This window comes from Solanum verrucosum, unplaced genomic scaffold (assembly GCF_900185275.1).
Source record: "Solanum verrucosum unplaced genomic scaffold, falcon-dt-bn FXZP01000255.1, whole genome shotgun sequence".
Taxonomy (NCBI): domain Eukaryota; kingdom Viridiplantae; phylum Streptophyta; class Magnoliopsida; order Solanales; family Solanaceae; genus Solanum; species Solanum verrucosum.
The window spans coordinates 127710-139915 of NW_026020006.1; the positions used below are offsets into that span (position 1 = coordinate 127710).

The 12206-nt window shown below is 32.9% G+C and overlaps 2 protein-coding genes across 2 annotated transcripts; both read right to left on the reverse strand.

The window, feature by feature from the left end:
- Positions 1-599: 599 nt before the first annotated feature.
- Positions 600-5729, reverse strand: LOC125819681 (transmembrane 9 superfamily member 4-like). Its single transcript, XM_049499151.1, has 7 exons — positions 5538-5729; positions 3728-3768; positions 3058-3643; positions 2813-2950; positions 2579-2735; positions 1110-1594; positions 600-945 (listed from the first exon to the last, which is right to left on the reverse strand). Exons 1-7 carry the CDS (start codon positions 5702-5704, stop codon positions 726-728), a joined length of 1794 nt encoding a protein of 597 aa, XP_049355108.1. The 5' UTR covers positions 5705-5729; the 3' UTR covers positions 600-725.
- Positions 5730-6759: 1030 nt separating this feature from the next.
- On the reverse strand, positions 6760-11141 carry LOC125819688 (glutamate decarboxylase-like). Its single transcript, XM_049499161.1, has 7 exons — positions 10938-11141; positions 10268-10472; positions 9225-9425; positions 8815-9029; positions 7797-8050; positions 7521-7573; positions 6760-7426 (listed from the first exon to the last, which is right to left on the reverse strand). Exons 1-7 carry the CDS (start codon positions 11021-11023, stop codon positions 6947-6949), a joined length of 1494 nt encoding a protein of 497 aa, XP_049355118.1. The 5' UTR covers positions 11024-11141; the 3' UTR covers positions 6760-6946.
- Between the last annotated feature and the right edge of the window lie 1065 nt (positions 11142-12206).

Sequence of the window (12206 nt, forward strand, 5' to 3'; positions counted from 1 at the left end):
CTAACATCTTTGAATAAACATCTTAGTGACATTACATCGACTATGTTACAAAAAATCATTCAAATCTATTCAAACTCATTAAGTGATCTCAACAAAAAAAAAACTCTTGTTGATGAAGATTAGGACACACCTTAAGTACAAACAAATGAAGGCCCATCTTCTGAAACTTATGATCTTATACGTGGCATGACATTACATGACTATAAAAGATATTTTTTTCTAAACGTAATAAAAAGAAAATAGTGTCAAATAAAGTGGAATAGAAAATTAACAAAGAAGAATGTTGGCAATACATATACTTAGCTTAAGACCTCGAAACCAGTACAATACATTCACCAGATGATCATCTTAACCTAGTACTATCTGATTATATAGCATTAGCAAAATCAAAATCTATTATGTTACTACAAAACTGAGTTTTCAGCTGTCCGCGGATCTACCGAAAATAATCTCTACCAAACAAAGGTGAGGTTGTAGGGGTAAGGTCTACAACTCTACGTACATCATACCCTCCTCAAACATCACGTAGGTATGCTGTTGTTGTAAACTTTTGAGCTGCAAATGAAAAATTCCTAGTTATATATGAATTTTTTTTGTCAGTGTATGATAATACAAGCTTCCTCTCAAGAAATTGAATTCTCCTACATGCTCCTATTTGATACCTGATTGCTCTAATACCAAATCTGGAAAGCAATCTGTAAGATGTGGAAGACCACCTAACAACTCTACTCGCATTTGATTGATCGGTATATGTGACGGACAAAAAATAGGGCTGCACGGAAACCAACAGACCCGAGCATGAGAAAGAAACCATAGCAGATGCAAGCCATGTACCCGAAGAAGAATGAGGTTTGCATGAACCCTGTCATATCGGAACGTGCATAATAGTAATACAAGCAGTATCCGTAGATGAACAGCCCAGTTGATCCACCACAAAGGAAAGCCCTACACGGAGAAATAACATATAAAAGTTAAGGACTTTAAATCATCGTCAATAACCTCAAATGTATTGCGGTATGCAGAGAGATGATGAACGTAACGAATATTAATAAGTGATTCTTGCAATTCAACCGAATTGCTGATGCAAAAAAGGTGAAGGAGCAACGTACCTCCACCACCATTCGTGATCTTCAGCAGCAAGTTGGAAGTATGTCAATGCCACGGTTATAAAAGCGGTGACAATTAGAAGGATAATGAAGACTATAAACAAGATACTGTAAATTGTGTAAATTCTGACACCCCAAACACTTGCAAATATGTTGTAAAGTTCAATATATATGGCACTAAAAGGCAAAAACCCAGCCATTGCCATCTGAGGCAGAGTTCCACAGTACCAAGGTGATGGTGGGATCTCTCTTGGATACTTGGTGGTACGACAAGGAGCTTGGAATTCAGATTTTCTGTTCTTTCCAGCTATCCCTCCCAAGACGAGCAAAGGTGATGTTACAAGAGCCCATATTAGAAAAATGACCACAATGGTTCCAAAAGGTAGCGCAGCAGTGGCAGTGTAGCCGATAGCAACGGAATTAAGAAAGCAGAATGTGAGAAACAGGGGTCCACAAAACAAGGCCCCAGTCAATATCAAGTTCCTGACCTGCAAGGCACAAACAACACCATCTTGTTATTTTGTTGTGCACACTTCCATTTTCAGCTATTGTGCTTCGTTAGCTAAGACAGCAATGAACTTGACAATACAACAACAACAACAACATACCTAGTGTAACCCACAAGTGGGGTCTGGGGAGGGTAGAGTGTACACAGATCTTACCCCCTACACAACTTGGGAGGTAGAGAGAGGTTGTTTTCAGTAGACCCTCGACTCAAGGAAAAGCATATCATCTTAATTAACTTGATGAAATTAGGCAAATAATACTAACCCGCAGATATTGATATAGAATAGTTCTCTTAAAAACTGATTCCAGAAATGAAAGACAATAGCTTTTAAGCAACTTACACATTTCAACGGTTAATTTAAAAGCTAGTACATTTTATACATTTCAACAGTTCAATAATTTACTTCAGAGACATAAAGTATTGTCTTCATTCCTTATGGTTGGCAAAAAAAGCAAGGGGGCAGAATTAGACCCTTCACTACACAGGCAATGCCGGGAAACTCAGTCGTCTTGTTATATAACACCTTCATTTCCCCCCAAAAAATGCTAGAGAAGAATGATTTTAAACAAATGACAAGCAACGGGTGGTGACAAGGTACCAAGGATAGGAAAAAGAATTATGAACACAGATTCATCCCCTATTGTGAATAAATAATCAAAGTTAGGGATGATTTTCCTTTTAATTGTTCAAAAAAGTTCAGAATTAGGGGTGACAAAATTAATATTCCCTCCATTTCATTATACATTATTCGACTTGACAGAGTTAAAGGTGTTGCTTTGACTTCTTATTATATTATTCAAGATTTAAAAGTTGAATAATTTAATGAAATTGGATTCTCGAAAGTTGTGGAAATACTATAATGGAAGAGTGTTAAAACATTTTGGCATGTCCAAAAATTGAAAGATTGTCATAACAGAAAGAGTATCGATTGAGAATGAGATGTGTTAGAGCCATGAAAACATACCCAGTTTGTTCCTTCTAGTTGGCAGTAGAAAGCAGATGCAGTATAGCCAGCAATCCCAGACGTGAGAGCATATATGACAACCAGTGCAGTGAATAAAGCTCCGCGGTTGTAAGGATAGAAAACACCAACAAGTGCAAGAATGAAAATAAAGATGGTCCTGGAAAATAAGTAGGAAAAGAGCATTAGAGATATCTATGCTTATGATAACAAATTTTCAAGATAAAATATACTTACATTGTAAAGAGTTGGGTACCAGAACCAAGTGCTGCAGCCAACAACGATTTGTACTTCGGATACCTAAAAACATCACCATGAATGTATTTCCACCCAGTTTCCTCTTGGTCATCAGCTGCCTCCTCATCATGTGCATACCTTGAATATCGATTGAGAAATAATTGAAATTTAGACATAAAAGAGAACATATTCTGAAGACCAACAAATGTAGGCAAACCAACTATATTAACTAAAATACCACTTACTTGACAAAGTCATTCTTAAGAACGCGCATAAGAATTGTTGCAAGAAAACCAGTTAAGAGAAGAACTGTCACACAGGAGTTGATAATTGAGAACCAATGGATTTTCAAGTGATGTGGCAATGATGATGACTGCGAGTATTTTTCCATCCTCTTCTCAAAAGGAGCAGTTGACTCCTTCCATTTCACAGAGTACATAAAGTCAACATCTACTTCCTTGTCCTCTGTGATATCAACCAAGGGATTAGGATAAGTTCGTGCATTGATCTCAACCACACGATCATTGTTGTAAAAGATCTCGAAATGGATATATTTAAACAGGTAATATTTGTACTCGCTGGGATCTGTTTTTCCCTCCTTATCGACTTTCCCTAAGAAACCCCAAATGGGCAAGTCATCATAGTACATTTGGAAGTAGTAGTCCTTTGCAACGGCACTACGGAATTGAGAAACTTCTTCCTTGGATAACTTCTTTTTGCACGCTATTTCTGAGTCCTTGTCGTACATAAAGTCGAGCTTGTAAGGAGCACTGACCAATCGATCACCATTCAAGACTTCACCAAGAGCTTCTTTTTTCTCTGTCACGTGAGCTGTAAACACATCCTTCGGTAAGCTTGAAATTTAAAATCTACAGAGTGACTTAAACGAAGGAAACTACAACATTGATTGCATACCTGGTGCACAGAAGGGAAGATCAAAGAAACGGTACGTTTCACTGGAATGAAAAATGCAAAAAGAGAACAATTCATGAGCTATTCCACAGACAAAAAGGAAATACAGGACATATGCAAGGGCAAATATATTTGTTTTTAATCAATTTCAATACAAAATGTTGTGACAGAAGGATAAAGATTCTGTAAGTACATCAATCTCCAATTTGTCAACTTGTTAAAACCCATTGTACTTCACTCTAGGATTTGGGTCCATCTTTCCTTATCTACATCTATCTGCATGGCCTTGCAAATTTCTTCGTAAGGAAAAATTAAGAGACTCGTTTTGTCAACAATGACTCAAAGAAAGAACAGAAAGTTGCGTGTTGGAGATACAAGGACAAGGCAAATGCAAAACCAACTCTATGGGCCAAACATGCATGTCTGGATTAATTTTTTAAGAGTCCTACGAATCTTTCTTTTTTATCAAGACGCTTAAAGTTGTTTGAAACATTTTGAATGTGAAGTTTGCAGTTTGTACTATTATGAGGTGATAGTACTTAAGTTTGCTCAAACATCCATATGCATATAGACACACTCTTTTGTTCTTTCACTTTCTCGTATAATATAAGACCAACATGAAGAAAGAAATTTTTTGAAGTCCTCCAACAACTTATATAACAATTATTAGTTATTAAAATTCCATGAGAAGGACAAATAGAGCAAACCAAAAATTACACTTGTTGTGGATCAATCTTAGGCAAAAGTAGGAGGCGACTGCTCTTTTGTTAACTTTTTATCAATCTGCATGAAAGTCGAAAAGCATTCATACATCAACAGTCATACATACGGAATTATATAACTTCCCATATGACTTAAGCCAGTAGAATTATCGTCCACCTAAAGTTGCATCATCACTCTCTTTATCTTGATATACTTAGGTAATCGAACATAGACACCTTTCATTCGATGAAGTCAGCCACATAAGATGCAGTACTCAAGATCGTTGCAATATGCTGTTTCCTTTAAGACGATGCTACATAAGTAAATATTTAGTCTTAAAATCTACATATCCCAATTTCTTATCTTTAGCTCTTTTCTAGGACACAGAAGCAGCAAGGTTTGTTCATCAAATCTGTCAGGGACTTCAACTTAATCTCTAACAACTAGCTGTATACCAAGAGAAATTCATCAAATCCGGTCAGCACCATCAACTCATTAACAAGAGCGGATCTAGAGTGTCACCTAAGTTCACGTGAACTCAATACCTTTTGCCCGGACCCTATTTATGCATTAAGAATTAACTCAATATTTATAAATATTTCAACTGTGAACCCAACCCAATCACTATTGGATATTAACTTAAAACCATTACACGAACCTATAAACTTCATATCCTAATCCACCTCTCATTAACCAAGGACATTATAACTTTGGCTCGAACTATGCACCCAGTTATTATTGTATATTAACTTGAGCCATAAACTTCAAATCGTGAATTTACTTCTACTCATTAACCAAGGACATTATAACTCCGGCGCGGGATAATGCACATATATACACACACCATAAACTACTTCATTTTTTCTTTGATGTCAGGTTCAGTTTGCACGCACCTCAATTAATTCAACGGAATACATTCCAGGTAACTCTATCCATTATAACATCTACCGAAGCTCAATATGTACAAATACATATTACATTTTGTAATCCAGAAAAGCACAAATTACATAACTCGATCATGAAAAAAAAATCAAATTTGCACGAAATGTCAAATTCAGCTTCACATTATCTATTTTACAAAAAATGTTAAACGCAAATGTATAAACATTACCTTGGATTATGGAAAGGACCAACCTTGTTAGCATACATAGGAACCTGATCTCCGGCCTTGTACTTGTGATCGGAACCGTCCGATCTCGCCGGAGTAGCACAACAACACAAAACGATCAAAACGACGACGTAACTCGTCATCTTCTTCTCCATTTCCGTTGTATACATGAATATATATATGTATCACTTTTTGTGTATGTATATATTGTTAGATATAGAGAACTTTGGGGGTGGGTGGGGGTAAAGGGGGGGTGGGGTGGAGGAGCTCAGATCTCGAGTTTCTGTTCAGTAGAAAAGGGTAATTTTGTAACTGTGAAATGAAACGTGGGAGGTTAATTCGAATTACAAAATACAATTTTAAAAAAAATATATTTTTCAATAAATTGATTTGGTAAAATTCTTCGAGTTAGAGATCAACGTCTTGAGGTTAACATAGTGTTAATTGGTAATGGAATTTAGTTAAATAATTGATGCCACAATATGTGATCCTTTGAGTATCTCAGTGATAAAAACAAAAAAAAAGACGATGATTTTTAAATAAAAATAGTTTTTTATCGAAGAACGTTACAAGTGAAGGCTTACAAAGGCAAACAACTTTCTACTCTAGCTATTACCTTTTGATGTTATTTTTTCAGTATTATTGAATAGTCTGACATGGGTTATTGAATGTGTTAGTCGTGAGATTACGTGAGTTCGTAAAATCCTTAGTATAAAAAAATTCTTTTGTAATAAGGTTTTATGTATAAGAAATAGTTACTTTCTTTTTCTCACTTGTCTTAATACTCCATACTGTCAAGCAATAAAATTGACATTTATTCACTAAATTAAACCATGGACCCTCTACTAGTAAACAAAAAATGAAAGTGTGCCCCTACCTACCAATTGAAAAAGGTGAAATTTTGTCTTTGACATTGTAAATTAGTTTCATAAGGTTGAGATTTCTTCAAAATATAATAATTTAATGTATTTAGTTTTCCTCTTCTATGATTAATATTTGTATTTTTTTTTCTTTTCAACTCCATGTAAAGAATAGGTTCTTCTTATTGTTTATTATAATATTTTAAATATTATTTTTATATATATATAATTTCCAAATATACAAATCTTACTTCTAAAAGTTTAAATGATTTATATACATCACGTTAAAATTAAGTATTTTGAGTTCTCATACTCTGAAACGAAATAAATATACACTACTTATTTGAAAATTAACACTTAAAAGTAAAATAAAAACATAATAAACCAAAATAATAATAAATTTTTTTCAAGAGGTGTCAAAACACCACCAAAAGAAAACAAATTACACCAAAAGAAAGTCCAAACTTAATTGAACCTTCAAAATACATTAGCACTAAAACACTCATAAAAAAACACACACAAATAAAAACAAGAACAAAGTTAACTCTCTTTTTAACATATTACATTTTTGGTCTTCTTTTTTTCAGCAACAAACTTCTTCCATACATTGGTGATTTCCAATTGCACTTCCATTGGGGATTTCTTATGCCCTGATGAGCCTTCACCCTCCGCGGTCGCGGCCAATTTAGCCGTGACTCTAGCAGGGAGGGTGTCGAGCTCGTGGAGGACTTTTTCAATATCTGCCACGAGCCTCTCAGCTAGTGTTCGGGAAAAATCTTCCCGAATCACTACCCTGAGCACAGTCACGTGCTCAGCATTGGCTGGCATTGTGTAAGCTGGCACGATCCACCCAAACCTCCTAAGGTGTTCAGAAATCTCGAATTCGTTGTGTCTACTACTGTCTTTGAGAGAAAATGCTACTAATGGGACTCCAATTTCTTTGGAAACTATGTTGAATCTTTCTGTCTTTTCAAGTCCTTCTCTTAGTACCCTTGTATTTTCTTGACAATTCTCCATAATATTCTTGTACCCCTAGTTAATAACATAATTCATAATAACAATTATTATTTATTGCAATAATAATCTTGAATTAAAAAAATATTATTTTTCATAATTTTGAGCTTACCTCATAACCTAAGCGAATAAGTTGATAATATTGTGCAATTACTTGACTAGAACCTGCGAGTCAAGATAAAATCAGAAATTTAACTTTTATATATTAACAATAGAACTTTTATGCTATCAATTTATAAAAAGGAAAACTTGATAATGTTGGAAAAGGAGGTAATTAAGTAACCTTTTAAAATTTGACAATAATATGTTTTCATATTATGTTATATTATATATTATGTATTGAAAACATTTTTGTAAAGATGAACATAATTTAATTAGTAATAATTACCTTTAGAGAAGTTAAGGGTGAAAGTAGGTTGATCAGCACCAAGATAATTGATGTGAAAAATAAGTTCTTCAGGCAAATCTTCTTTGTTCCTCCAAATAACCCAACCAATACCAGCATAAACAAGACCATATTTGTGACCACTTACATTAATACTTTTCACTAATGGTAATCTAAAATCCCATTCAATTTCTGGATAGATAAATGGGGCAATAAATCCACCACTTGCTGCATCCACATGAATTGGAGTATCCCACCTGTTAAATTAATAACAATTATCAACTATTAATTACTCATGAACAACAACAACAATAACATATACAGTGTAATCTCACGTGTTGAATCTGGAAAGAATAAGATGTACATTGACCATACTCCTATTTTTGCGAAGTAAAGAGGTTGTTTTCGATAGACGTTTGGCTCAAACACTTAGTTACGAACATGAATTAAAAATATGAACATTATATAAAAAGTTTAAGTTATATAGGTTGTTACTATAATAAAAAAAAAAAAAAAACTATTATATCATCTAAAATATATTTATAATTAAGCCTCATTAAATTTGAAATTTATAATCTTAGAAATATGATTAACTAACAGTTATAATGAGTAACTTACAATGTATATGACTTAAATTCTTATAATATTCACGGGAACTTGAGTTAATTTCAAGTATATCCACTAGGAAGTAATTGTTTTCTAGAACTAAACGGGTTTATTCAGAAGTGAATCCAAGATTTAAATACTATGAGTTCAGATTTTAAATTCTCTCAAAACCTATTCCATCTACTAAGTTTCCAATCTATTAGTCATACTTCTTTAATTTGGTGTGTTTATATATTTGAGCCAAAGTTACTGAAATTTAAATAAACATGTAACTTAGCAGCTACATTTGTCTTTACTTCTACCACAACTTATTTGATATATGTATGTGTATATAGTCAAAGAGTCTATTTGAACTTCCTTCGTCGAAAAATTATAATGTATGCGAGGTTAGAACATAGAAGGTGAGATAAGTTACCCAGTTTCTTTGTTCTTCTCAACCAAGAGATCATTCAAACGTTTGACATCTTCAAATTCTCCATTAAGTGTGGAACCCAAAATAGCAGCAACACAAATAGTGTTTTCATCAACCATTTCCACAGCTTTCTCAGGGTCCATCACATAGTATCCATCCTCTAATTTCACTTCTTTTAATTCTACTTCGAAGTATCTTGCAAATTTCTCCCAGCATACCTACATAATTAATAAAAACTTAAGTTATATGCACCGAAAGCGTAAAAAAAGAAAATATTATCAATGCAATTTAATCATCTTTAATATGTTATTACTCTATCTTTTTTTTATGTATACTAACTAGCGATTGTACGTGTTCTTGATCGAGCGTAACTTTTCCAAAAAAAAAAAATGGGCTTTTAGTGGAGAACATACCTGGACATTGGCTCCAGTAACAATATTGGGCTTGTCATGGGGCTTTCCTTGGGCCTTCATTTTGTTTTGCCATTTTCTTTTAAAGGCTAATCCAGCAAGCATAATGGCTTCTGAGGATCCAACAGTTCCAACTCCAATAGCAGCCTCTCCCTCTCCCAATGGTGCATTAAATAAATGGGCTATCATGTTTACACATCGATTCTGCATTTTAATAATAAATAAACATCGAAAAAATCAAATTACTTTAAAAAAAGATAACGTGGGAGCCGAAGTAGTAGATATTCGATGATATAATTGAGGTATGCTTAGACGGACTCTATTTATCAAATACAATATTATGAAAGGACAATGTGAGAGATCATATATACTTGGTAAAATAATTGACATATGTGCAAGTTGACTATGTGAGGTAAATATATACTCGATGAAATAATTGAGGTGCGTAAAATAATATTAGATGAAATAATCGGTATAAGAGCAAACTAACTCAATCAAACACAATATTATGAAAGGACAATGTGAGAGATCATATATACTTGGTAAAATAATTGACATATTTGCAAGTTGACTGTGTGAGGTAGATATATACTCGATGAAATAATTGAGGTGCGTAATATTAGATGAAATAATCGGTATAAGCGCAAACTAACTCAATCAAACACAATATTTTAAAACAAAAACAAATAATTGTGCAAGGAATTAAGATATTAAATGAAATGATTTACGAGGTATACACAAACTGACTCGCCAATCAAACACAATATTTTGAAAAGACAACATGGGATATCACAGATAGTGTGTGAAATAATCAACGTGAACACAAACTGACTAGATCAAATACAATATTTTAAGAGAGAAAACAAACAATTGTGGGTAAGGTAGATTGATACTCAATAAAATAATTTATGAGGAGTGCACAAACTGATCACTTGATCAAACACAATATTTTGAAAAGACAATGTGGAGACCACATATACTCGATGAAATAATTGATGTGCGTATGGTCAAATATATTGTTGAGAAAAAAAATTTAGAAAACTTGCCTGAAGCTCAGTGGTGACAGGGTATTCATCCATGTCAACATAGTTCTTGTTAATTGAATCCATGATTAGCTTATCACATTCTGGTTCCATCCATGTTGTGACAAATGAAGCTAAATTTAGCCTTGGATTTCCATCCAACATTAATTCATCATTTATTATTTGATATGCTGCGTCCTTTGGTATCGAATTCTCCGGCATCTTAAACCTAAGATAAAAATATTGCAAAATAAATAAATTAAAAATGTTTTTCAAAAATCTTAAACCCCAAGAAAAGAAATGATTGTTAAATTAGTGACGAAACTAGAAATTCTCCTAAAAATGTTCATGATCTTCCACAATGAGTTGACCAAAAGAATCCAAAATTCAAATTGCATGAGTAATAATAGATCCGAATGTTATTGTCTATTGTTTGTGTGAATCTCGCTACAAATGTTCGAAATTTAAAGGTATATCTATGAATTGCTAGCAAACTTAGGGTCAACATCAAGATAGAGATAAAAGAGAAAAGAATGATGTTTGATGTGAACCGGAGCAAGCATTCATTTCGCTAATCAATCGAAATAAAAAATGACTTAGACTGAAAAAGACACTCAACTTTCAATATTAAGTAAATGTTTGATGTACGTACTAAGATATAAAGCAAAAAATATTATATAATAGATTAATTTACCGAGGAAGAGAAATGCGGACATAGCGTGAAGCAAAGGTGGAGTGGACGGAGAGATCGGACTCGGAGGCAGCCTTGGATATGACCATGGTGGTGGTGAATGGTGGTGGACGGAGGAGAGAGAGTGTGTGTTCTTTTTTCTCAAGAAGGAACGACTTTGAGAGAATTAATTTCTTCTTCGTTCCTTCGTTGAAAAAAAATGGTCGATAAGAGGTTACTATTTATAAACAAAAAAAAAAGATAGTGCAAAGGGTAGGCATATTTATAGGAATTTCTTTTTTATTTTTAAAGGGGTAGAGAGACTATAGTAAAAATAGAGGAGATGGTGTAATAATTTTACTAGTGAAGTAGCATGAAATTCTCTATTTTGGTTTATGATTTAAATTTTATTATTTTAGTTGATTAAAAAAATTGCACTTTTATTTTCTTCTCTAAGATTTTACTAAAAAGAAATTAAATGGTTTCATACATAATGTTAAGCCAATAGTATTTTTTTTTCTTTTCATGTTTAATTTATTTTAAAGAAATTTGTATATATTTAAAAAGGAAAGTGTGGTGTACTAAGCTATGTGTGGAATTCGGAAAAAAGTTAAACTACAAGAATCTTTTGTATACAATCTTATTCTACATTCGGTAAGAGACATGTTTTTACAGTTCAAATTGACCTTCTGATCACATGACACGTAACTCTATCAATTTAATAATATTTTTATAATTTGTTCGTTTCACATATTTTATAAAGTACTTGTTCCTTCCACTAATACTGTCTAATATGAACAGTACGACTTAGACAAATAATTAAGAAAAACTCAAGTCTACTTTTTTTTTTTTGCTAGTCTTTCATAATTTTGTTGAACTTTATTGACAGCTAAGTCACATATTTGACTATTCCAACGCGTTTCTAACGTTCTTCATGGAGCTTTCCAAAAATACCTAGATATAGTATTATTATTTTAAATCTCGTCTGTACCAATAATAGTTGCTTAAACAATTTAATATATTGACTTTCATCATGTGGGAACATGTCATTAATTTAATTAAGTATAAGAAGCAACTGATCCAACCAATGAATTAACGTTGAGAATAGTCCACTAATGTTCGCTATATTAAAAAATAGAAATTCAATTTCTATCTGTTCACAAAAAATTAAAAATTAATTACCTTTTTATATCTATTATACATTAGTATTAAGTATTAATTATTTTTATTTCATCAATAATTTAGACTTATACTATATACTTATAATAATTAGAGGTAATATATAAACTTATT

Excerpts from the sequence above, each read along its gene's own strand:
- LOC125819681 (XM_049499151.1), bottom strand. The coding sequence starts at position 5,704 with ATGTATACAACGGAAATGGAGAAGAAGATGACGAGTTACGTCGTCGTT. Across the intron at positions 3,644-3,727 it reads TCTTCCCTTCTGTGCACCAG|CTCACGTGACAGAGAAAAAA; the intron begins GTATGCAATCAA and ends ATGTGTTTACAG. Across the intron at positions 946-1,109 it reads GATCACGAATGGTGGTGGAG|GGCTTTCCTTTGTGGTGGAT; the intron begins GTACGTTGCTCC and ends TTCTCCGTGTAG.
- LOC125819688 (XM_049499161.1), bottom strand. The coding sequence starts at position 11,023 with ATGGTCATATCCAAGGCTGCCTCCGAGTCCGATCTCTCCGTCCACTCC. Across the intron at positions 8,051-8,814 it reads GAGAAGAACAAAGAAACTGG|GTGGGATACTCCAATTCATG; the intron begins GTAACTTATCTC and ends TTAATTTAACAG. Across the intron at positions 7,574-7,796 it reads CACCCTTAACTTCTCTAAAG|GTTCTAGTCAAGTAATTGCA; the intron begins GTAATTATTACT and ends CTTGACTCGCAG.